At 36.3% G+C, this 26,705-nt stretch overlaps 1 protein-coding gene across 1 annotated transcript in view; it reads left to right on the top strand.

Annotated features, from left to right (window-relative positions):
- Positions 1–26,705, top strand: part of MBD5 (methyl-CpG binding domain protein 5) — a 402,522-nt gene that overhangs the window by 326,881 nt on the left and 48,936 nt on the right. Inside the window, exons 8-12 of the mRNA XM_069540868.1 lie at positions 9,924–10,098; positions 20,194–20,304; positions 20,588–20,866; positions 24,336–24,438; positions 25,505–25,685. Of these exons, the coding sequence (XP_069396969.1) occupies positions 20,754–20,866; positions 24,336–24,438; positions 25,505–25,685 (397 nt within the window). The 5' untranslated portion in view covers positions 9,924–10,098; positions 20,194–20,304; positions 20,588–20,753. The remainder of the gene's footprint in view (positions 1–9,923; positions 10,099–20,193; positions 20,305–20,587; positions 20,867–24,335; positions 24,439–25,504; positions 25,686–26,705) is intronic.

Here is a 26,705-nt window from a genome sequence, read left to right as displayed (position 1 = left end):
TGATTTAAAATACCACCTCATAAAAAAAAATAAAATGCCACCTCTATCATCAACTAAATTTGCATATCTATGGGTTTATTTGTGGCCAGTCTCTTCTGTTATACTACTTGCCTATTCTTGTATCAATACTACAACTTTTTAATATGTTTTACTGTTTAATAGGGCAATTATCCCTTTCTTGTTTTTGTATGTTAGTTTTATACTTAGCTACCTTCTAAATACCTTTGTCCTTGGTTCTAATAATTTTCCAGTTTGGGTACTTTAGGAAAATGATCATGTTGACTTCAAGTACTGACAGTTTTATTTCTTTATTTCTATTAATCATACCTCATTTAATAGTTATATGTCTTACTAAATATTCAAGGCCAAGCCAATTGCACATAAACACCTAAGAAGGGACACATTTTTATCAGCTTCTCCAGAAGGTTTTATCCTTCTCTACCTATCCCTCTCCCAAATTTTGTCCTCCATTCACGCAAGATGGATTGGAGTTTTCTTTCTTCCTTCCTTCCTTTCTTTTCTTCCTTTCTTTTCTTTTCTTTTTTTTTTTTTAATGAACAGTTATTTAAGCTTGAGTTACTCCAACCAATATATGGGGCTAGGGGAATTAACAAGGTAGAGAAGCGATTCAAAAGTAGAATAGCCCATTATATTAATCTTTTCTGACCTGAAGTCGAATTTTTCTTTCTCCTTTATGTATTTGGGCATTTAATCACTTTGCCTTATAATCTTCAAAAGTCTATGTTTTGTCTCCCCAACATTTTAACTCCTTCCGATTAGGCTATTTCTCCTGCCTCATATACTCACAGTTCCTTTCCTCCTCCCCTGATACCTGTACTGCATGTCCTTTAACTTCATATAAACCTGTATTCCAGCTTAGATTCTGTGTTCCATATTTCAGTCACACAGGTGCCATATCTCAGACTTCATTGCCCCTCTATCTTTTGCCCACCCCTCTTCAAAACCATGGTCCTATTTTATTTTTGTTTGATTTTCTTACATTTTTTGAAATAATTTCAAACTTACCGAGACGTTGCAATAGTGCAAAGAACTCTATTCACACAAATTCAGCCAATTAACATTTTGCCATATTTCCTTTATCATTCTCTCTTGCCCCACTCTATGTGAGTGTTTGTGTATATTTTTTAGAATACTTTGATATTAAATTGCAAAAATCATATAATCTGTTTTGTTTTTGTTTTTTCTGTGCCTGTACTCAATAAGCCAGAGGTCCAGCTCTGTCCATACTGCTGTCTTGTCTGATAAGTCATATTCTGGTGAATAAGTTCACCTTTTGGATTCTGCCATAAATTCATGATCATTGACCTCAAATTGGCTTTCACCGCTACCTATGTATGAGTGACTGTTTTTAAATTTACAAATAGAGGGATGTTTGGGGATATCATTTTGTTATGACGTCCTGTATGGAAATTTGATCAGATGATACATTGTGTGTGATTTCATTTGTCTGGAATCACTGAGATTTCCTTTATGGCCAGCTATTTTTATTTACTTACCAAATATTTACATAACGCTTACTATGGGCCAGGAGCTAAGTACTTTATAAATCTTCACTTATTCAATTTGCTCAACACTGTGTGGTAGATATTAGTATTATCTTCATTTTGCAGATGAGAAAATTGAAGAAGAGAGATATAACTTACCCTAAGTCACACACCAAGAGGTAGAGTTGAAATTTTATTTTCAGCAGTCTGGGTCCAGAATTTGTGCTCTTAACCACAATTTTTAGGGTTTTCCCCCCAAGATTCTGCTCTTTTCCATCTTGTTCAACCTCACTTTTTAAGAGGCGGGTATTAAAAGTTATGCTTTCAACCTAATTTTTTTTTTTTTTTTTTTTTTTTTTGCGGTATGCGAGCCTCTTCCGTTGCGGAGCACAGGCTCCAGACGCGCAGGCTCAGCGGCCATGGCTCACGGGCCCAGCCGCTCCGCGGCATGTGGGATCTTCCCAGACCAGGGCACAAACCCGTGTCCCCTGCATCGGCAGGCGGACTCTCAACCACTGCGCCACCAGGGAAGCCCTTTTAAACTTAATTTTCATGGAAACAGTCATTCTCTTTTTATATTTATATTTCATTTGTTTACAAAATATTTTATTAAATTCCTAAATGACACCAGCAAGTGTTATTGACTCAGACAGCTTTGGAAACAACACAACTGATATTCAAAAGCATATAATTCAGGTGGTAAGAGCAGAAGTAAGCTTTTGCCTGTTTTCAAATGGAAATGCTGTTTTGATTAATTCAGTGATTTGTTTATGTGGAGGTCCGTTAAGAGACTTTCCTCTGTAGTTCAAATCAGAATATGTTCTTCAAGTAAATAAAGGCAGAATCACTGAAAAGTTATTTGCCATCTGACAGATGTCATTATCAGAAAATAAGTACATAGGAATGAAATTGCATTTGTAAATTAAGATACTTGTAGACCAGCAATGCTTATGTTAGAAATGTCATGGATCTATGATACCAAAGCTGTTTTTAGCTTTATGTGCATAGAGATTCATCCTATGCTAGGAAGACTGACATATTTTTTAAAGCTGTATTTCTGATACTCCCTAGCACAAGTTCTCCACTTCAGTCTGGTCAGGCTCTTCCCCCATCCCACGGGTATCTAATCTCAGTAAACATATATAAGATTGAGTTGAAAACATTGAAGTCATCTTTATAAAGTATTTCTTGCTTTTCTAGCTTATGTAGAAAGGATAGCATTGGAATGACCAGGAGAACATCTAGCTCAGAGGAGGTTCTTCAGAGTTTTCCAAACGTTGGACACTAATTTACATTTTTAAATTATATTAAGTATTTTAACACAGTCATAAAAAATAACATGCCCACTCACATGTGTTATACCAAGTTGTAACACATGAACACATCATGAAACAAAAATAAACTGTGCTGCTAGTTTATATTTTTATGAACTGCTGACTAAAGCCTTGCCACCAATTTCCCTGTAGATATGTGAACTTCTTATGAGTATGCATTTTTATTTTTAGTTGGCCTTTTTTTAAAACTTGAGTCCATTGTTGTATCTCCAAATCAAATTATGCAAGCAAGAGAATAGCTGCAGCATATGTATGCTCCATTACATAAATACAAATACGACACAGAGGAGTCTTCCTGCCACGTATCCTTATCACTCCTTAACAATTCTGCAATGGCAAATTAATGTGATAATATTGTATTAACGAAAGTCTTCTTGCTTAATTTAAGTTTTTGGTAGTTCTTACCCATATTTTGTATTCATGACCAAGGACATGAGTAATGATTAGATATAGTCATTCAATTTTGGAAACAGGATTTTCTTTACTTCCCTTCAAGCTTCTAGACCATTTTGATTGCAGCAATTTTAATATTGCCTAAGCCAAATTTACTATTTTTCCAAAAAGTTGACATTTACAATAGCTTTTATGTGGTAATCAGAATTGTCTCAATATTATAAAACCAAAACAAAGTACAGAAATAAATTTGTTGATGAAGATTACTTAAATTGCAACTGTCACCTATATCCCTTGGTTTCATATGTTTTATTAATCAAAATAATCCATTATTCTTATTGATGGATTTTAATAAGTAATATTATAATTTGGTCTTCCAAAATGAATTATTACCAACAAATCTCTTTTTCTGCTTTTTATAATGGAAGTTCCATTTAGATTTTATTAGACAAAAGAGACCTACAACTAAAATAATTTGAAAACTACTGATCTAGTTCAGTCCATTAATCTTAACAAATTGAAAAATTAAAGCTCAGGTTACATATCTTGCTCAAAGTTATAAGCTGGAAAATTGTAGATACCAAACTTCCTGTTCGTTCACTGTTCTTTCTATTATGTGTTATCTCATCTCTGAGTTCCTGTAGTACATTTAGTTTATGCCATATGCCATTTAGCATTTAATGCCATGGTTTGTATATAGGCATTCATTTATTTATTCAACAAGTAATTTTCTGTGTGCCAGATACTCTTTTTTCTTTTTAAATAAATTTATTTATTTATTTTTGGCTGCGTTGGGTCTTCACTGCTGCACGCGGGCTTTCTCTAGCTGCGGTGAGTGAGGGCTACTCTTCGTTGTGGTGCGTAGACTTATTTGCGCAGGCTTCTCATTGCGATGGCTTCTCTTGCTGCGGGGCACGGGCTCTAGGCGCACGGGCTTCCGTAGTTGCGGCACGCGGACTTCAGTAGTTGTGGCTTGCAGGCTCTAGAGTGCAGGCTCAGTAGTTGTGGTGCATGGGCTTAGTCGCTCCGCGGCATGTGGGATCTTCCTGGACCAGGGCTCGAACCCGTGTCCCCTGCACTGGCAGGTGGATTCTTAACCACTGCACCACCAGGGAAACCCACGTCAGATACTCTTTTTGGCACTGGAAATCGTCTCTGAATCCAAAAGTTGAGCTGAAAATAAAATAAGAAAAGTAGATTCTATTCAGCCTTCATTTGATTTTGGTTAAATAAATACACACCTACGATTAATCACCTTGTGTATCACTGATTGGTTTTAACATATCATTAAGAACTTTTCTATTTGTGATTATATTTTAGGGGAGTAAAAAAAAGTTCTCTAGGTGAGAAAAACAAATAATTCAACTCAAAGCACACTGTTTTCATACCCAGTACCTGATAATGTAAGTACATAAAACAGAATATGGTAAGGGCTGTTACATGCATGTAAGCAATACTGTAGAATGAGATAGTAACTCTAAGCAGGAGACTGGAAGAGGCTTCATGGAGGAGTTGACCCTGGAATTTAGTTAAAGGACAGAAGGTTGCTTTAAGAAAGTGAGAGGAAATCTTTCTATGCCCAGGGAACAACACGTGCATAGGCATAGAGTTGTGAACAGTTGTGGCATTTCCAAGAAAGATTAATGCATTAGAATACTAGGATGTCTTGAGAGAAGTGGTGAATAAGCATTTTTAGGCATCATTATATGATTGAACAACGGAAGTAATGAAATGTGAGGACTTTTTATATTGTACACCAGGTATTCTTCATGCATCTACCTGTTTCTGTTCCTAAGTTCTTGAAGAACACTGATGGTATTTTGTACTTGCCCATTTATGGTGACAAGTGCAGTGCCATACATGGCAAGGGCTTTGTATATCCTTACTGATTAATTACACTCATCATTCACTCAACAAATATTTTTGGCTCCAGCATGTGTAAGATTCTATACTTTGTGCTATGAGAAGTAAAAATAGTTGCGATACAAAGCCAGCCTTCAAGAAACTATTGAGCCCAAAGCACAAATTAGTCTGGGATAAACCATAATGGGAAAGAATATTAAAAAATAGTGTCTATATGTGTAAAACTGAGTCACTGTGCTGTACAGCAGAGATTGGCACTACACTGTAAATCAACTATACTTCAATTTAAAAAAATTTTTTTAATTAGCAAGGGTTTTTGTCTGTTATGGTGACTAATACATCCATATGTTCACAGAGCTTATGTTCTTATCAGAGGAGACAGACAATAATAGGATAAATAGTAAAATACAGTATGTTAGATAGTGATGAATACTAAGAAGAAAAGTAAAGTAGGAAAAGAGGGAAATTGATTATCAGACAGGAAAAGGAAAGGTAAAATTATTTAATTTCTCTTGCCTCAGTTTCCTCAGCACTAGAAAAGAAAAAGTAGTAGTACTTACTTACAGGGCTGTGACAAGGCTAAGTGAGTTAATACGTGTATGTATAAAGTCCCAGAAGGTGATAGGATGTCAGCCAGTATTATTTATACATTTGGCCAGAATAACTTTAGCACAACAGTCATCTTATTTTCATCACTTATGGACTTCTTTTATTTTAAGACATATTTTTATTAAAGGATATACTTCCAAACAGTTTTGAACTACTTTATCTATGGAGGAAGGCTCCCTCATCCATATCTTGTTTGTTTTAGCTTCTGCTTCCAGTGCAGTCACATCTAAATCACTTTCTTACTGAAGTGAATCATCATTCTTTCATAGTATTTCTTATACAGAACAATATTTGCTTATCTGGATGTCAGGGCATCATTTTCTATTTAAGGCATCGGGCAGGCATCCAGATCTTCCTGTGGAAAATATTCATTAATGCCTCATCACTTATCACATCTCAAGGTTAACAGATCTAACAAAATGAGACCTTTATGCTTGCTTACCAGCTAAAAATGAGTACCATATTGGGATTATTATTGCCAGATAAATATAAAATATTCAATATTAATCTTTTGAACTAAGATCATTTGCATGGATTAGGTAAGGTTTCAGGTCTCCTACTAACCTTTCTTTGCCTGTGTAACCTCTGCACATCCTTAGATGTATCCTGCTTCCCCCTTTCTCTGATCCCTGAAAACTGGACTAGCTCTTTCTTTGTGTTCATTTAGCGCTCCATACTTAGCCCTAGCACAGCTGGTGTCACTCAGTGTTCTAATTAATTACCTGTTTACCTGACTGCCCACCTCCCTACCCTCCACCGCTCAGACAGTAAGCTCCTTGAGCTAGGGGAACAATGTTCTCTTTATGTCTGGGCCCCGAGTATCTGTTACAGTGCTTCACATGTAGTTGACTCCCAATAAACTTAAAACATTAAATATAATGCCAGGAGTACCTTTAATATATGAGGAATATAGAAACATAGTTATTTAACCTTGGTCACACATCCCTTAGTTGTTTCTTTGTCTCTCTTGGCTGCTTTCTGAGGAATAGCGTTGCTCAAGCATGCTGCAACACCCTGTCCTACACAGTCCCCTGTCCTGCTTTGACCCAAAATCAAAAAGAAAAAGTAGGCCAGGTATCTGGAAAGACCTCAAAGGTAGAGGAGCACCCTGTGGAGTACTGTGGTCCAGGATGTGATCCCTACTTTTCCAATTTTAAAACATTGATTTCGCCATTCCTCTCAAGGGTGATGGGCCTCTAGGTTCTGACAAAGACCATCTATATATATATATTTTTTTAACATCTTTATTGGAGTATAATTGCTTTACAATGGTGTGTTAGTTTCTGCTGTATAACAAAGTGAATCAGCTATACATATACATATATCCCCATATCTCCTCCCTCTTGCGTCTCCCTGCCACCCTCCCTATCCCACACCTCTAGGTGGTCACAAGGCACGGAGGTGATCTCCCTGTGCTATGCAACTGCTTCCCACTAGCTATCTGTTTTACATTTGGTAGTGTATATATGTCCATGCCACTCTCTCAAATCGTCCCAGCTTACCCTTCCCCCCTCCGTGTCCTCAAGTCCATTCTCTATGTCTGCGTCTTTATTCCTGTCCTGCCCCTAGGTTCTTCAGAACTTTTTTTTTTAGATTCCATATATATGTGTTAGCATACGGTATTTGTTTTTCTCTTTCTGACTTACTTCACTCTGTATGACAGTCTCTAGGTCCATCCACCTCACTACAAATAACTCAATTTCGTTTCTTTTTATGGCTGAGTAATATTCCATTGTATATATGTGCCACATCTTCTTTATCCATTCATCTGTCAATGGACACTTAGATTGCTTTCATGTCCTGGCTATTGTAAATAGTGCTGCAGTGAACATTGTGGTACATGACTCTTTTTGAATTATGGTTTTCTCAGGGTATATGCCCAGTAGTGGGATTGCTGGGTCGTATGGCAGTTCTGTTTTTAGTTTTTTAAGGACCCTCCATACTGTTCTCCATGGTGAATGTATCAATTTACATTCCCAGCAACAGTGCAAGAGGGTTCCCTTTTCTCCACACCCTCTACAGCATTTATTGTTTGTAGATTTTTTGATGATGGCCATTCTGACTGGTGTGAGGTGATACCTCATTGTAGTTTTGATTTGCATTTCTCTAATGATTAGTGATGTTGAGGATCCTTTCATGTGTTTGTTGGCAATCTGTATATATCTTCTTTGGAGAAATGTCTGTTTAGGTCTTCTGCCCATTTTTGGATTGGGTTGTTTGTTTTTTTGATATTGAGCTGCATGAGCTGCTTGTAAATTTTGGAGGTTAATCCTTTGTTAATTGCTTCATTTGCAAATATTTTCTCCCATTCTGAGGGTTGTCTCTTCATCTTGTTTATGGTTTCCTTTGCTGTGCAAAAGCTTTCAAGTTTCATTAGGCCCCATTTGTTTTTGTTTTTGTTTTTGTTTTTGTTTGCGATACGCAGGCCTCCCACTGTTGTGGCGTCTCCCATTGCGGAGCACAGGCTCCGGACGCGCAGGCTCAGCGGCCACGGCTCACGGGCCTAGCACCTCTGCGGCACGCGGGATCTTCCCGGACCGGGGCACAAACCCATGTCCCCTGTATCAGCAGGCAGGCTCTCAACCACTGCGCCACCAGGGAAGCCCTGTTTTTGTTTTTTTTACAGTACGTGGGTCTCTCATTGCTGTGACCTCTCTTGTTGCGGAGCACAGGCCCCAGATGCGCAGGCTCAGCGGCCATGCCTTACGGGCCTAGCCGCTCCGTGGCATGTGGGATCTTCCCGGACTGGGGCACAAACCCGTGTTCCCTGTATTGGCAGGCGGACTCTCAACCACTGTGCCACCAGGGAAGCCCCCCATTTGTTTTTTTTTGTTTTTATTTGCATTTCTCTAGGAGGTGGGTCAGAAAGGATCTTGCTGTGATTTATGTCATGGAGTGTTCTGCCTATGTTTTCCTCTGAGAGTTTTATAGTGTCTAACCTTACATTTAGGTGTTTAATCCATTTTGAGTTTATTTTTGTGTATGGTGTTAGGGAGTGTTCTAATTTCACTCTTTTACATGTAGCTGTCCAGTTTTCCCAGCACCACTTATTGAAGAGACTGTCTTTTCTCCATTGTATATTCTTGCCTTCTTTGTCATAGATTAGTTGACCATATGTGTGTAGGTTTATCTCTGGGCTTTCTATCCTGTTCCATTGATCTATATTTCTGTTTTTGTGCCAGTACCATACTGTCTTGATTACTGTAGCTTTGTAATATAGTCTGAAATCAGGGAGCCTGATTCCTCCAGCTCCGTTTTTCTTTCTCAAGATTGTTTTGGCTATTCAGAGTCTTTCGTGTTTCCATACAAATTGAAATTTTTTGTTCTAGTTCTGTGAAAAATGCCATTGTTAGTTTGATAGGGACTGCATTGAATCTATAGATTGCTTTGGGTAGTATAGTCATTTTCACAATGTTGATTCGATATTTGCAAGAATTTAATTTCTAAACCAGGTGACCTGTTTGTTGGTTGGTTTGTTTTCATTGATTGAAATACCTGTATCTGATATCTAAGTCACTAACTTAATGATATCAAAGCTCCTATGAAATCCATCAAATAATTAAAGGGTTGTTCAATGCCTGTGGAAACAGAACAAAATGAGTTAAACTGCACCAAAGATTATTTTACCCACACTGAGGAGCAACCTTGTCCTTGTCTCCCTGATGGCTAGGAGAAAATTAAGGGGTAATAAGGTCTCAAGTATACTTTTGAAAGTCCTTATAATGTTTTTCCTTATTTGCTAAAAGGAAGCCGTTTTAAAAGTCAGGGGAAAATGTCTTTTTGTAACTCAATAATGATAATGTACAATTTGGTTCCATAATTCTTTTATCCCAACATTAAGTTCCTGAAATAATGATAATGTGGTATTGCTGACAATGGTTCTAAGAAAGAAGGAAAGATAAAGAATTAAAGTTGGATGAGCGTTCTCTGTACCCTCTGACTCCTCTAATTCAACGATCACCATAGTCACAGGGTTAAATCAATTTCATTAAGAAGGTTGACTGTGTGTGCTTGTGGTTTTAGCTGGCTTACCGGCTGGTATTCCTTCATATACTAACAATGCGTGAAGATCCACTACAGAGTAGAGGGTTCATCCTCTACCCTTGTGAAGAAACAATGAAGTGTAGGTTAAATGGTCATTAAAAGAAATAAGTTGTACCTCTTGTCAAGGTCTACAGTCTGTCCTTCAAGCCTTACCTCAAGGTCCTTTCTATTCCAGAAGGTTGGAAACCCAAGTGCCTACGGAGGCCAGGCTGGTGGGAATGAAGCAGGAAGCCACTGCAGTGTGCTTGAGAGCCAAGTCCTTTCTGAAGGAGCAGCCACTGCTCCGTTCCAGATAATTGTTGCAAGGCAGGAATGCTGACCTAGTGTTACCACATTGTCCAGTTTCTCAGGTAAAGCAGGAAATGCAAATTTTCATGTGACATCTTTTGATTTAAGTATTGTCAATTAATTCACTTGTATTATTATTCTCAAACTGTGTGCGTGCCAGATATTTCCACAGGTGGGATTTGGCCCAGAGCCCTCGTGTTTGTAACTTGGTTTTGTATTTTACTTACCTATTTGTTAAATTGCAGACTTTATTTTCTACAGGTTTTGCTTTGCTTCAGCATGTTCTCTAAAATATTCTATGCCTGGTTTTGTGCTATTGAAACTACCTTTCTCTCCAACCTGAACATTTTGTGCATAAGTTTTCTTTGGCTGCTACATTTTCTCTGCCACCATCAGCATTCCACTGAGCAGTCAAATGCTAGATGGAGTCTCCTTGAGACACTTTTCTTATGCCACCACTAAACATCTACAGGTATTACTACTTACTCATTTCCTTCCTGATGTGTAAGCTAAATAAACACAGTAAAAGATCATGGGATTTAGAGATTGTGTGCTTTGGGCTGCCCCTTCTAGAATTTACACAGAGACTGTCTTCTTTCTCTTGCATCTTGAGAACCTTATCAGATAATTAATTAGACTATGGTTATCCTTTACATTTAATTATGTTTGCTGGAGATGTTGATTAGACTTAAGTGTTCCTAGATATTTATACATATAAAGAGACAATGTATTTGTTTCTTCAATGGCTGAGGAATCTTCCTGTTTTCACTTTGAGTAACTTGATTGCCAGTGTTACAGGGGGGCGGTGGGGACCATTACCTCTATGTGGAACTAATTACTCCAGGTAGGAACTTGGCATCCATTGCCATGTGAATTGAAGAATGCTAAAACATTTTTTAAGTAAAAGAGTACATAAACATTAGTTGTTTCAATATGTTGTACAACCCCCAGATGGACAAAAATCACAATTGTTTCATTCTTAGTACAGTTTTGATTTTAAAAAATTGATATACATTCTTTTTTTTAACAATGATTTGACCTATTGAGCTACATTGAGTAGCCAAAATACTAGTAATTCACAGATAAAATGTGAAAATAACCCCTTAAACTTGCTTAATGCACTCTTAAAAAGATTATGTAAATGTAAGCAAGTATTTTTTATAAATAATCTTTTTGAGAAATTTTACTATACCATAGAAAAGCAAAAATAGCCAACTATGTTGATGCCAAATATGCAGAAATATATCATAAATAAATTTTCCCTCAGAGTTACAGTGAGTTTATTAATTAGTTTATAAATGTTCTGGCGTGACCTGTTACTACACTTTAAAACAGTTCTCTAAATTTTTTTTAAAGAATATGTATTTGGGAGCTGTGATTGTTCACTTTTTGGCTTCTAAGAAAATAAACTGCATCATAAGCATTTTCTACATGTTCATACAAACCCTCACTTTCCTTCTATATTTTTTAAGGCACAAGGGAAGCTGTAACTTGAAGTTAGCTGCCTCAGTTGCTTTTTCTTTGTAGTCATGTAGAATGGTGAGCGCAAAGAAAAAGCTCAGTTATGGGTAGTAATGCATGTGAATTCCTGAATATCATAAGGGGGAGTTATAAAGAGAACTAAATTTAGACCTGGAAAACCAAATAATGACTGGAGAAACCAGGGAAGGCCTCTCTGAGGAAGTGACATGTAAAAACTGAGATAATCAGAAGTTGGTTTAATGAAAAACATGGGGATGACAGATGACATTGCAAGCAGAAAAGTAAGGGTGACAGCCTGAGACATTTTAGAACAAATCAAAGGGATAGCCTTAATTTTTCTTTCTGCTATTTAGGTCAGTCAGGTTAATGTGGTATTCTTTCTGACTCTCCCTATCTTTTTCTCCACTTAGCTAAAACAGAAAGAGAAATAATAGCATAATACTAGGCACAAAGCTTGTGACTGTTTCCAATAAAAATCTTCCCTAATGCTTTTAAGTATTGGGGAAACATTAATTAGCTGTTCTATGGATATAACATTTAATTTTTTTGGAAATAATAATTTTCCTAATTACAGATCCAACACATTTTTATTATAAAAATTTTTTGAAAATATAGAAAAGCAATGAAGAAAATAAAAGTCACTCATATTCCTGCTATCCAGGGATAAGCATGGGGAAGATACTGCTGTTCTATTACTATATCTACATAAATAGTAGCATTTTTGTAAATGAAGATTTATACTATACATGCAACTTTGTCACGTGTTTTTTCACCTGACAATGTCATGGACCTTTTCAATAACATGATTTTAATAGCTATGTATAAATAATAACAACTTAGATATTTATTATGTGCTAGGTACTAGTTTACGACTTTTAACTTATTGTATCCCCAGAACAAAGCAGTTCTATAAAATCTCCATTTTATAAGGAAAGAAAATTTTTTAAACTTTTCCAAGGTCACAAGCTATTAAAATGTACAGCTACATAGCATCTCAATACTGTACTTAATTTAAATAAAATCCTATTTTAGACTTCTAGATCATTTCCAGTATAATGTTTGGCTATTTGAAATAATACTCATGATTCTGTGGGTTGGAAGTCTAGGCTGGGCTTAACTGGGACAGCTCATTCCTGTTCCACATGGTGCTGGCTGGGCTCAGTTACATGTCTGGGGCTTCAGCTGGACTAGCTGGACCAGCTGGACTTTTCTCTCTCCACAGAGTAATAAGTCCCAATTCCTGATGGAAGGAGCTACAAAATATTTGTGGCCAATTGCAATCTACTACATTCAGCACTTAATCCTCCAAAGGCTTCTGTGTGCCGAGAATGTGTAAGTTGCTGAACGTTGGTAACATGAAATGGCCTGTGTAAGTAATCCTCCTGACCATAGAAGGGCATAGGTCAGGATCCTTGTTACCTTGACTCTGAAGACTGGCCTCAGTCTCAGGAGCCTATCCCTATACCTTCCGAGTTTGTGAAAAAGTGTAACCTTCCACGTGAATGTGATCCTCATGCACAGTTTTTGAATGTTTACACTCTTCTGCACTGAAAGGGCAAGGACGTTTGAAACTAGAGAGTTTTAGTGATCAGAGCAGGAAAGATGTGCTTGTGGTATCCTGATACAACTGTATAAAACAGGTGTAAATGTACTGGGGTACTTTGGGGTGAGTAAGTAGAGCCTGGCAGAGGCATTAGGTCTCTTACAAAAGATGTATCTGAGAGGTATGTTTTGGAAGAGGTGGCTGCACAGTGAGTATAAGAACCAAATGAAAATAATAACCAGAGTTAAAATGAGGCTACTTTTTGGAAGGTTTTTTTTTTTTAAATGAAAGAAGATATAACTGTAAGATAAGTGTGCTCATAAATAAAAATGCATAACTTGAGTAAATAGGTGAAAAGTGAAACAGATGGGAAGGTTGAATGGGAAGGCTGGCTAAGTACTTTTAAGGAACTGTTTAAATAATAGATATGAGGATGAAAGATCACTGAAAAGGGAAATGTCATTCAGGGTTACCCTAAGAAGCATAATTTAACTTAATAATGATGGAAAGATGATGAGTATATCCATTCATTACCCAATCAAATGATAACATTGTAGCCACTCAGACATTACTCTTCAAAATGCTAACGCTTATGTTATTTCTTAATCCAATTATACCTGTTGTTGCATGTACATATTGTTTTGGAATTTAAGTGTAGAGGTAGGTTTTATGTGAGCTTTTTTTCTCAATTGGAGAACATGAGGCATTCACCCTTGCAAATGTCAGAATGGAGGAGACTTCTTTTTTCTATTTTTTTAAATTTTTTTATTGAAGTATATAGTTGATTTACTGGAGGAGACTTCTTAACTTTGAATATTTCCTGAGTTAAGTTTATAATCATTGTATAAAAAGTACAAATGATAACTTATATAACATTAAATATTGGTGTTTTACCTAATTTACATCGTCTCACCTTGGTGATAGCTCATTCAGGATTCATTCTGTCCTACTGTGTATCCAAGTAATGGCCCTGAGCACAAGATTAATGCGTGATGTCATTATAAACGTTTTAATAGAATTTACTCATAATATCACATGACTTAAAAATCAATTCATTATTTTTACATTAATCAAGGTTGTGTGACATTATTCAGAAGAATGTATGATGTTTGATGTTATTCAGAAAGATTTATGAAGATTACCTACTTATTTTCATGATGTCATATTCTCTGATACTTAGTCTGCATGGTGTTTTGGGTGTAACTTTTAAAATATACACTTATCACTGCATAACATAGTGAATTTATTCTTAGGTTGACAAGAATGTCAGTAAAGCAGATAGAGAAAAAAGGTCTATTGCATTAATTATCATCCTGTTGAAATACAAGTTTCATTTTTATATGGTTGCATTCATCTATGTTAGTGGTTCCATTATTAATCCAATTAAAGTGTGTATATAAACCATTTAAATAAAACTCTGATACACTTTACAAATAAAGTATAAAGTTAACATATTGTTTTTTTTAGAAGCCCTATCATACTTTTGCTACACAGAAGTTATTACTCAGAGATTTTGAGATCATTAGGGACAAATCTAGAGCAAAAAACATCCTTTGTATTTTTTGTCAACAGGCATAGTCACCGGCTTCTGTTGACTTCTTTTAAAAACTTTTCTTTCACTTTTGACGCCTGTGTTGCTAAAACTTTACAGGCCTACGTGGTAAAAATCAAAATATAAAACTGTATTGGCTAACTAGAATGTAGTCATTGTAGTAACTTGTAACTAGTCTTCATCAAGTATTTAAGCACCTCCTGTAGGCCAGGGGTACTATACCAGGAAGTGGGACTACTGGAGGAACCTAGAGAAACAAGTCCCTGCTGTGAGGAGTTTACATTCCTGTGGGGAGAGATAGGCAATAAACAAACAAAAAATGATAAGAAAAAAATCGGGTAATAAGAGGTATCAGTGAATTAACAAAGTTTCAGAGAATACCTAGGATTTACAGTGTGATCTCGTTGAGGAGGTGACATTTAATTTGAATTCTGAATGAAGCCAATGCAAAGAAGTGAATCAGGTCACTAAAATTCAGTTCACCAAAAGTCGACTCTCATAGACTAATTTGCATATTGAAAGGTGGTTGGAAAATGAAATTGTTGGTAGAATGGTGGCAGATATTCTCAGAACATACACACACACACACACACACACACACACACACACACACACACACACCTTTGTGAATTTTATTATTGCTACCAGAAATGTTTGTGAAATAAATTTAAATTATGTTCTAAGTATAATATCTATCCCTGATCCTTAGTATTAATGAAATGGAGGTGCCTTTCATATTACAATATCTTTTCTGTTTTAACCTGTGTCTACTGGGCTTGAACCAAGCCATATAAACAGGGTGGGTCATAATGGAATCTTTGGGGAAGGAGTGAAGGGAAAATGTTGTGGATATGTAGTTTTTATGTTAAATTTGGAAAAGAGGAGAAACTGGTGTTTTCATCATAAAACTATAATAATAAAACTTGACTAAATCTTGAATGATTGGTCTATATAGAAGATAAACTTATCAGAATCTCGGAGGCAAATAGAATAGATTTTAATATTCAGCAAAAGAGGGCATGCATGGATTTCAAAAGTTTGAGAAGCATGTCCTGAAATGTTTTCCTAAAACTACCCTCTTGGCGCTTTAGGAAATTTATCAAAGGCCCTAAAATTACGCAATTCTATTTTAGCAAATACTTCTAAGTGAATTATCAAAATGGCCATATATTTATGTACAGAGATATTTACCTCAGATTTATTAGTAATTGTGAAAATTTAGGAGAAAATCTATGTCCACAAAAGGGAAGTAAGTAAATAAATTATAAACCTCTGTCCAAGAAAATTCTAAGCAATTAAAAGTCATATTTTGGAAAAATATTTAATGCCATAGTAAAATGCTCGAGGTGAAAATAAAGTATGAAGTGGTAATAATTCAATATTTAAAGGAAAGAAGGCACTATTATACATAGAAAAAAATGGAATTAGTTTAGCTACTTTAGAGAGCAATTTGGCAGTGCCTCTAAAGTTTAAACGTGCAGACCCTACAACCCAACATTAATATGATTGATATACCAATAGATGAATAATCGTAAAGTCATATGTTAGAATACCATTCAAATGTTTAAAATTAACAAATTGGATCTATATATCTGCAACAGAGATAGATCTATGTATCTCAACAGAGATAGCACTCAAAGCAATGTTGAATTTTAAAAAGCAAGTTGCAGAATGATATATATGTATAATAGTATTTATGTAAAAACTTTATAATACATATAACAAAACCAAATATTGTTTACATATATACATAAGGAATAAACATATAAAAACATAGCCTCGGGCTTTCCTGGTGGCGCAGTTGTTAAGAATCCGCCTGTCAATGTAGGGGACACGGGTTCGAGCCCTGGTCCGGGAAGATCCCACACACCACGGAGCAACTAAGCCCATGCGCCACAACTACTGAGCCTGCACTCTAGAGCCCGCGAGCCGCAGCTACTGAGCCCACATGCTGCAACTACTAAAGCCCGCATGCCTAGAGCCCGTGCTCCGCAACAAGAGAAGCCACCGCAATGAGAAGCGCACGCACCGCAAGGAAGAGTAGCCCCCACTTGCCGCAACTAGAGAAAGCCGGCACGTGGCACCGGAGACCCAACGCAGCCAAAAATAAATAAATAAAATAAATCAATTTATTTTAAAAAAAAAAACATAGCCTGGAAAGATACAGACCAAAATAAGGATGTTAGTTGCCTTTAAGCCAGAGGGGAGGTGAATGGGATGAAAAAGAGAAATTGGATGGGGGTGAGGGGTAGTATTTAACTTCATCTGTAATATTTTTAAAGTGTTTTGTTTTTTTAAATAAGCAAAAGTGACAAAATGCTTACATTGTGAATTTGGAGTAGTGGTTCATTGTTTATTAGATTAAATGCTTTTTTTTAATGTGTGCTTTTAGAAATTTCCAGAAACAATGACTGAAAGAAAGTCATCCATGTTTGCAGTGGTTATGATTCAACAGTGAGATTACAGTTCAATTTTAGTTTTCATCTCAAACATCTCTGAATTTTCCAAATTTACAAAATGAATGTTGAGGAAATCAATGCCTCTTAGAGATAAATAGATGATAACTGTATAGTTACTGGACCTCAGCTGCGTGAGGGGTTCCTAAGGCCCTTACAACTGAGCTGCCTCTAGAATGGTGATCTATCAGCCAAAAAAAGGATGAACTTCCCAGGAACAAAAGGAAGTAGTAGGCTGGCTGCCTGCATGGTGTAGAAATGTAAAACCGGTCATGTCCGGGGATGGAAAGCAGGGGCATTAGTCTAAGCCAGTGGGTCTCAAGCTTGAGCATGCATTAGAATCACCTAGAGGCCTTGTTAAAAAACAGACTGCCCCCAGAGTTTCTAATTTAGAAAGTATGGGGTCAGTCCTGTGAATTGTATTTCTGACATGTTCCCAGATGTTAGTAACAATAATGATGCTTGTTGCAGGACCATGCTTTGAGAACCGCTGGTCTAAGCAAAACCCAGCCGTCAGATATTTGTATTTTTGATTATTGAAATATGAGGGAGACATTTGGCAGAAATGAATCCAATGTTATTATCTGGCAGATCTACAAATTACTTAATGGAGTGAGCCAGTCAGTCTTGGGGAAGTTGGAGTCACACGCAAGAGCAGGCAGACAAAAAAAAAAAAAGAAAGAAATGGGCATCTAAAAGAAAGCTTGAAAGTGAGGAAGATGAGAGGTGGTCCAATCTAAAGACCACAGACCACGGAAAAGGTTTCTTTAGGAAAAAGCAAGGTAGTAAAATGAGCATGAAAAAGGACTGTAAAAAAAAAGTTTCACTCATTGGGGTCTGTTGCTATTTGGCCAAACTGGGAGTCCAGGATCACACAAAATTCTTATCTCTGTCACATCTTTCACTAGCACCAGGAACTCCACTAGTCTGGAAACTTCTTGAGGACAGGAACTGTCCCTTCCTTGCTCTCTCCATCCTTTCTCGTCCCACTCCCTGCCTCTTTCCTTTCTATTCTACCCCACTCAGCAGCTTTTTTTTTTTTTTTTTTTTTTTTGCCACACAGCCTGCAGGATCTTACTTCCCTGACCAGGGATCAAACTCTCACCCCCTGCAGTGGAAGTGCAGAGTCTTAACCACTGGACTGCCAGGGAAGTCCCTCAGCACCTCTTTAGTGCCAAACACAAATATTTCCTGGGGCTTTGGATAAACTGGTGTCTTACCGTCTTTGTAATCCAGCACGTAGCATAGTGCCTCGTACATAATAGCCACTCATTAACTGTTAAATGAAACATGAATAAAACACATATGTGATCAGCAGGGGTCGGTGAATGGGAGACAGAAATAGGAAGCTGTGCCTGCAAGCAGGTCATTTCTTTGAGAGGCATAGACCCAGTGGAGTGGGCCCAGAAATGCAAATTAGCACCTTGAGTCACCATTGAGAATGTACTACTTGGCACTATCCTTTACACCCCACATTTTTCCCAATAAATTTTTGCTGGTTTTCCCATTGCCTGCCAGTGTTTCCCACACCCATCCCCATGGTTCCTGACTTTCAGCTATATTAGTATTTGCTTCATTACAACACCTTTAATCTGCCTCAGAGCAAGGCTGCAATAAGGTGTATGCCTGAATCATGATGCCTTTTACTATAAAGCATTCTCCTGCTTTCCCAATGAAGAGATCTAAAAATAGATTTGGGACCAACTTAAATATGTAGACTTTTAAGAATGCAGATTGAGTAGTTTTGTGTATACTTACACTATGTGTTGATTGAGTTATACATGCACATATATTTAAAACAATCTAAAATATTGATTTTTATTTTAACTTTTTAAAGTTTTACTATTATTATATGAATCTTAAGTCATTTAACACAGTTTTTGAGGAACTTCCCTGGCAGTCCAGTGGTTAAGACTTCTTGCTCCCAATGCAGGGGATGTGGGTTCAATCCCTGGTCGGGGAACTAAGATCCTACATGCCACATGGCCAAAAAAAACGTGATTGGATTAACACACAACTTTCTAGTTTTCAGGTTCTAAGAGGTGATAAATATGTTTTTATTGTCAGAAGGAGGTTGTGCGTAAATATGTTTTTATTGTCAGTTAGAAGGAGATTCTGTGTGTATATGTGTAACGCCATAATTATGGGTCTATCTCTATCTTGCAATTAGAAAGTTGCAAGAGCAACCAAATTGTTTTAACTGGAGTAAGTGGATCAAGTTGGAAGAAGAAAACACGTTGAGTTTAACATGTGATTTTGACAGCAGAGGACTTAAGAGTGGTTTAGTACACTTACCAGTTTATTCTATTTTTAAAAGTGTACAGCTTAGAACAGTATGGAGGTTCCTTAAAAAAACAAAAATGGAACTACCATATGATCCAGCAATCCCATTACTGGGCATATACCCTGAGAAAACCATAATTCAAAAAGAGACATGTACCACAATGTTAATTGCAGCACTATTTACAATAACCAAGATGTAGAAGCAACCTAAGTGTCCATCGACAGATGAATGGGTAAAGAAGATGTGGCACATATATACAATGGAATATTACTCAACCATAAAAAGAAACAAAATTGAACTATTTGTAGTGAGGTGGATGGACCTAGAGTCTGTCATACAGAGTGAACTAAGTCAGAAAGAAAAAAACAAATACCGTATGCTAACACATATATATGGAATCTAAAAACAAACAAACAAAAATGGTTCTTATGAACCTAGGGACAGGACAGGAATAAAGATGCAGACATAGAGAATGGACTTGAGGACACGGGGAGGGGAAGGGAAAGCTGGGACGAAGTGAGAGAGTAGCATTGACATATATACACTACCAAATGTAAAATAGATAGCTAGTGGGAAGAAGCCACATAGCAGAGGGAGATCAACTCGGTGCTTTGTGACCACCTAGAGGGGTGGGATAGGGAGAGTGGGAGGGAGACGCAAGAGGGAGGGGATGTGGGGATATATGTATACTTATAGCTGGTTCACTTTGTTATACAGCAGAAACTAACACAACATTGTAAAGCAATTATATTCCAATAAAGATGTTTAAAAAAAAGAAAAACAGTGTGCAGCTTCTCAGTTTTTCATTATTAAGTGTTTACATATTTACATATGTTTCAGGCTACATTATTGGAATTTTGAAGACATGAAAACATCAGATGAACCAACCTGCAACATCTTGGATTCAGATTGGAAGATGAAGAGAAAGTTTAAAGAATGTGGCCTATAAAGGCGGGTAGTACCTGGAAATATTAACTGACTCACACTGTAAAAATGAGAACAGTTTCTAAACAATAGAGGTTATTTTAGTCCAACATCAAGGTTCAAGACAAAATGTTGAACTAAAAACTTACACTCCTCCCCTCCCCCACTTCAGACAGGTACCAGCATTGGTGAATATGATTTTCCTTAGTCAGAAGCACTCGTTTTTACCCATGTAGACCATCCTTAGGAATTAAATATTGATTATTTAATGTAGATTATAATGGGAAACTGATTTTTTCTACAATGGCAGATTTCAAGGACTTGGTTCCAAACTGAGCCGAAGCTTCCCAATGCATTTTGTACAGTCTGGGGAAAACTGTGCTGCGTTGGCCATTTTTGAAGGCCATGATGCCCTGTAATATAAGGATATCATCTTATTGCTGATATCTTTGGGGAGTCCCAAGCAGACACAGAAAATGAATGGAGGCAAGGAGTGTGACGGAGGGGACAAGGATGGAGGTCTTCCAGCTATACAAGTTCCTGTGGGTTGGCAGCGTCGTGTGGATCAAAATGGAGTGCTTTATGTCAGGTGAGCCCTTATCATTACCTGTGCTACCTCCAAGTTTGTGGTCCCCAGCTGAAGGAGGTACAGTCTGTTCCTCTGAGAGTGTAACTATTATAACGGACAGCACCTGAAATTAATTTGAATAAATGATCTTCATGCTGGAAATATTTAAGTGTTTTTATTCTGTACTGTTTTGCGATGTAAATTGCCTTAGGTTACAAGAGAGGATTTTTATGCATTATTTGTGTTTATATAAAATGTCATCCTGCTTATCTCTCTAACAAGGATAAAGAAAAATAGGAAGATTTCTAAAAGAAACTCATGAGCATCATTACTACATTCACAGGAGAATGTAAAATACTGAAAGCAGACCCGATGTCTCCTCACAATATTATTGTGTCCTTCATAGTGCTTCAGCTGGCTATTCTGATGTAAGGTTAAGTGTTTTTATCTATAGGCAGTTTCAATTATTAGTTTCTTAATGCCTGATATTAACTAAAAATAATTTCCCTATTTTTTCTGTGCAGTTTTTAATCTATTCCCTGCATATAATAGTAAAAGAATAAGTCATGATGGAGTCATCTCGCAAGTAAAAATCATACAAATTACATATAAATGCCTGCTCTTTTAAATTTTGACAGCCTTTATTATGTTGAACAACTTGAATGAAGTAACTGAACTGTTGGCAAGAAGTTTTAGTCTTATTATTAAACAATTGGCACCTAAGTTCCTTACTTTGTAGTTTATCAGTAAGTATGTGATTAGAATACCATAAATCTTTCTTTGTGATGTAATAAGAAAAACTATTACAAAGAGAACTTTTTAAAAAATATCACATTGCATCATTACATTAATGTTGTTGCTTTCATTGTGGTTATTTGTATCTCAGCTTCAACGGAATTCTCATTTGTGCAAAGATGTATTTATATAAATGAAGAATTTTCCATTATATAAACCCAAATGATTTCATACTATAACAACTCTACTGTCAGTTCAGATTCTGTCCTGGGTTGGTTGGTTGGCTGGTTGGTTGTTTGGTTTGTTTTGTGCAAGGTATTTCTTGAGGTAAACTTAATGACCAATTGAAATTCTTTTGCACACGTGTTTTTTGTTTCTGTAATATTCAAGCTGTGCTCTATATTAATTGAGGTGAAGGGATAAGAAAGCAGGGAATGTGGAGCTCACCCCATGGTAGCTTAGATGGATGAGGACACACGGAATAACTTTCTCAAAGTGTTTCTATTGTCAGTGCTGTTAACAAACTGCCAGAAATACTTTGTTATCAATGTATCAATAATATAGCAAGATATCAGTGTTATGTTCATATTTATGGTTTTCCTAGTCTGTAAGGAGCAAATATATATTCAGCTTAGAGCAAATAACTCCAAAAATCTTGATAATTTAGTTTTGGGGGGATTTTGTTTGTTTTGTTTTTGTTTTACTTTATCTTTATCCCTATGAAAGATAAATCAGCTTTTCAGGTTGCTGAGAGTTAGGTTAAAGCAAATTAAGTCTGGGAATCTGTCAGTTATCTTGCTCATGACTTTTCCAAGTCTGAGTAGACTTTACTATCTGTTAGTATGAGTTTGAATTCTCCCAATCCAAATCTGTACACTAAAGATTATTTTGGAAACTAACTTTGCCATATAAGGTAAGACACCTTCAAATAAATTCAGCCAGCATGGGTTTGATTTGTTTGTATATAACTGGTTAAATTACTACTTGAACATGTAGAAGAGCCTAGCCCTCCTTCTATAGCTTCCTTTGCAATGTGCAGTTTGCTTATAATTTTTAGGTTAGTCTCCAGCTGCTCCTGCCTCAGGGTGGCATTGAGGCTGCACATTAAATTTCCCACCTGCTTCCAATCTTCTAAGCTTTATCTATGCCATAAGACTTGTAACTATTTTTATGTTAATTATTACTCCCAAAAGTTAATTAAAGAGCTGCAACTAAAGGAAAGAACCCAACTGACTGATTGAGAGGAAGTGTTTTTAAAGTGTCTAGAGTAGAGTACTCATAGAATTCAGGAATTCTTATCTTCAAGTTTAATTTTACAATTAACTGCCTCTAGGATTCATTCATACACTTTTTTTAACTGTAACACATTAGGCAGTTTCTTTTCATAAAATTCATGGATTCTTCACATAACTAGTGATTTTGTTTTATCAAAATTACCAGACCTCCAAAAACATCTTGCTGCCCCTACCACTAGGGTGGAACTCCAGTCTGTAATATGGGAATTATTATTCTTTGCATATCATCTGAAAAAAATTGTTAGCCCAAATAAATGAGAGAGTTAACAAAGTTGAGGATTTTAATTGTGATTTTCTACATGCGTAAGTCACTTATATGATTGTCCATAAGTAAAATACGAATTGCATTTTAAAGCTGGTTTATTTATAGACACCAAACTACTACCTGTGTTTTTGTAGAAGCAGAATAGTCTACCCCCGGTAATGTAAAGCTTTGTTTATGAAATGGAGATATCGTTTCTGGTTAAACTTTACCAGATGGCTTAAGCGAAAGTTTTGGTAAATAGTCATAAATAACAGATATTCTTGAATAAAAAGTATATAATAGTTTTCAAGACATAATATGCATGCAAGCTGTAAAATCAGTACCTTAATAATAGAAGTCCTAAAATGCAAATTGCCCATTTTAAACTAATCCTCATTGTAAATAAACATTAGAGACTTATCCTGTCATCAGGATTAGTACCTCATCTGTAGACTTAAATTTGATCAGTATTCACATATCATACTAACTTCTGTGACCCAAAGAGTAGTAATGTTGAGAGCACTACCCAATCACCAGCCGCAAGGCCTGCAAGGCACCTTTCTGCCACCTAAAACCCTATCTCCTCAAGAGTTCCCCATCCTTATAAGTACAGCTTGGATCTTCAGTAGAATTTGAGCTGGGCCACATTGATCTATCTTCAAAGAAACACATGAATGAGGGAGGAAAAAGAGAAGCCTGTTTTTACACAGGGGCAGCTTGGTTCTAGACTCCAAGATTAAAGGGAAGAACTTGTTAGCTCGAATTTTTGTAAATTTAGTGACTTTCTGGTTTGACCTCCAATGTGTTCCTAAATTTCAGTTTTTCCTCAAACAGCTTTAGAAGTAGATCTTCTAGTTTAAAATGATAATGATTACTTTCATGTAGTTTTCTTGTTCCTTTCTTACCTGCTCTTTCTTAAGAATACATTTTTCCCATCCTTAGTCCACTCTTGGTTGTCAAAATACTTTTATTTATTTTTCTATGAAGATCTGTATTTTTCTGAGAAATATTTTGGTCAGAAGAAAGAGTGATAGTGTTAAAGGCTATAATTTAGTAGCTAACATAATACTGACAAAGAAAATGCTTTTCCTTAGTAGGAAAATATTTCATAGGAAAAAACCCTGTGAAGGACAGTAAGACTATAAATTATGCCGTTTTTCATATAATATGTGCAGTCAGAATTATTTCCTGATGTTTTTTTAAACTATTTTCACAGTCCCAGTGGGTCTTTGTTATCTTGCTTGGAGCAGGTTAAAACATACCTGCTTACTGACGGAACATGCAAGTGTGGCTTGGAATGTCCTCTTATTCTTCCCAAGGTAACCATTTCGCAATAGATGTATCAGCAATTTTTCATTTTTTAGGTGTTTCATATATTTGCTTTTCTCATTTGGCATTTCATTTTTATATTACTTCTCCAATCATTTATACATTTTAAAGTCTTAAATTATATATCTTTTGCATGCATTTTGGAATGCTTAAAGATTGTGGAAAATAGTTCAAGTCCAAGAGTCATTTTCAAAGGTGACAAACCTATATTCATATTAAATATTTCATCAAAACCCCTTTTGCACCGTTTTATTAGAGCTATACCCATGGCTCACTATTTAATAGTGCAGTATTTTTTTCCCTCCTGCTCAGTCTGCAATGTTATTTTTAGTACTGGTGTTGATAGATCTGCCACAAATATTTCTTAAATTACAAAGCTGAACCCTCATAGCCAAAAGTGAAACTGTTTTACTCCTTTGCAAGGTAAAAAGTAAAATCATTTTAAATGATAAAATATTTACTATAGAAACATGTCATTGTTTTCTGGGTATCTATAATAGTCCCAATCATAGAACTAACGATTAATAGACAAGTTTTTCTTTTTTATTTGTGTCACCTCATTCACAAAAAAGCACTTGAAACAGCTTATAAGTATATACACAATAAATATTTTTTTAAATAGATTGGTAGATTTTTTAAATCAGTGAAAAGGTCATATTAATATAGCAATAAAGTAAAGCCAAAGAAAAAGTTAGCATATAGCAATGTCAGATTTTAGGGTTTCTTAACTGTACTTCATCTGTTTTTGTACTGTTATAACATCAGGAAGTATCTAAAATTGGGAACATTATCAGATACTATTCCTTTCCATATATTTATCTTGGCTATCTCAGAATTAGGATAATTCTCATTATTTACCCTGCCACTAAAAACCATGAGTTCAGCAGAAGTATTTATTCCATTATATATAAAGTTGCTTTTCTTAAATTTAAAAACTTGAGAAAGTTGTATTCAGATTTATGGGTTAATCTGTGCAAAACTTTTTTTTTAACAAGGGGATCTTTTTACTTAATATTTTTACAGACATATTTTAAACAAAGGCTGTGCTTTTTCCAGGTGTTTAATTTTGATCCTGGAGCTGCTGTGAAACAGAGAACTGCAGAAGATGTTAAAGCAGATGAAGATGTCACAAAGCTATGCATACATAAAAGAAAAATCATTGCAGTGGCCACACTTCATAAAAGCATGGAAGCCCCACATCCTTCTCTGGTGCTCCCCAGTCCCGGAGGAGGAACAAGTATGTAATATGGTGAAGGTTTTAGGGATTTTTCCTCCCCCACTCGTCTCCTGGAGGAGTCACTAGAAATCACTTTGCCAAGCATTTTCTGAGTCCACTTTTCAAACATGCACAATGCATTTAAAATTATGTATGTTTTATCATTTTATTGCAAATAGCAAATTAGTTCTGAAAAATTCCCATGAAGTTGTCACCCAAAGTTTCCTATCCAAATCATTTAGTTTAATGAGGAAAATAAACACTGATTAGCACATACAAATGCTATGGAGGTACATAGAACTGAGCTAACAAAAGAGAAAGTGCCATTGGTGTTTAGGAAACAAATGTAGCCTTTTTCCTAGGGCTTTATTGGAACGTGCAGTATCAAGTCCTTAAATGCAGCTAGCAATGTTATCAAGAACTGGCAGTGTTATTCTTTCAGTCATTTAATAGCTACATATTGAACACCTACTAACAAATCACCTTGCCGAGAATTTTTTATACCTCCATCCAACACATACAGGCACACACGCTTGTATGCACACACAAATTTTTTAAAAATTTCAAAGCTGCAGAAAAATTACATGAACAGTTCGAGTACCCTAGATTTACCAGTTAACGTTTTGTTTCAGGAGTTGCAGATATTGTGACAATTCACCCCTAAGTATTTCAACACACATGGATGTTCTCTTATATAAACCGCGGTCTAATTATCACATTCAGGAAATTTAAAACTGTTATGATAGTATTATCTAATATGCAGTCTATATTCAGATTTCTCCAGTTGTCCTAATAATATTCTTACAGTTTTTTCAATCCAATCTTTTTTAAAATCCAGGATGCAAAGATTGTGCAACTGCAAAGAGACGTTACTTTTCTTTAATCTACATCAATTCCCCAGTCTTTTTAAATCTTTCATGACGTTGATACTTTTGAAGAGTCTAGGCCAGTTTTTTTTTCTTTTTTTTTTGGCGGTACGCGGGCCTCTCACCGCTGCGGCCCCTCCCGCTGCGGAGCACAGGCTCCGGACGCGCAGGCTCA

This window comes from Delphinus delphis, chromosome 7 (genome assembly GCF_949987515.2).
Source record: "Delphinus delphis chromosome 7, mDelDel1.2, whole genome shotgun sequence".
In the NCBI taxonomy this organism is placed as follows: domain Eukaryota; kingdom Metazoa; phylum Chordata; class Mammalia; order Artiodactyla; family Delphinidae; genus Delphinus; species Delphinus delphis.
Note: the sequence above shows the minus strand (reverse complement) of the source record. Positions and strands in the feature narration are given on the sequence as shown.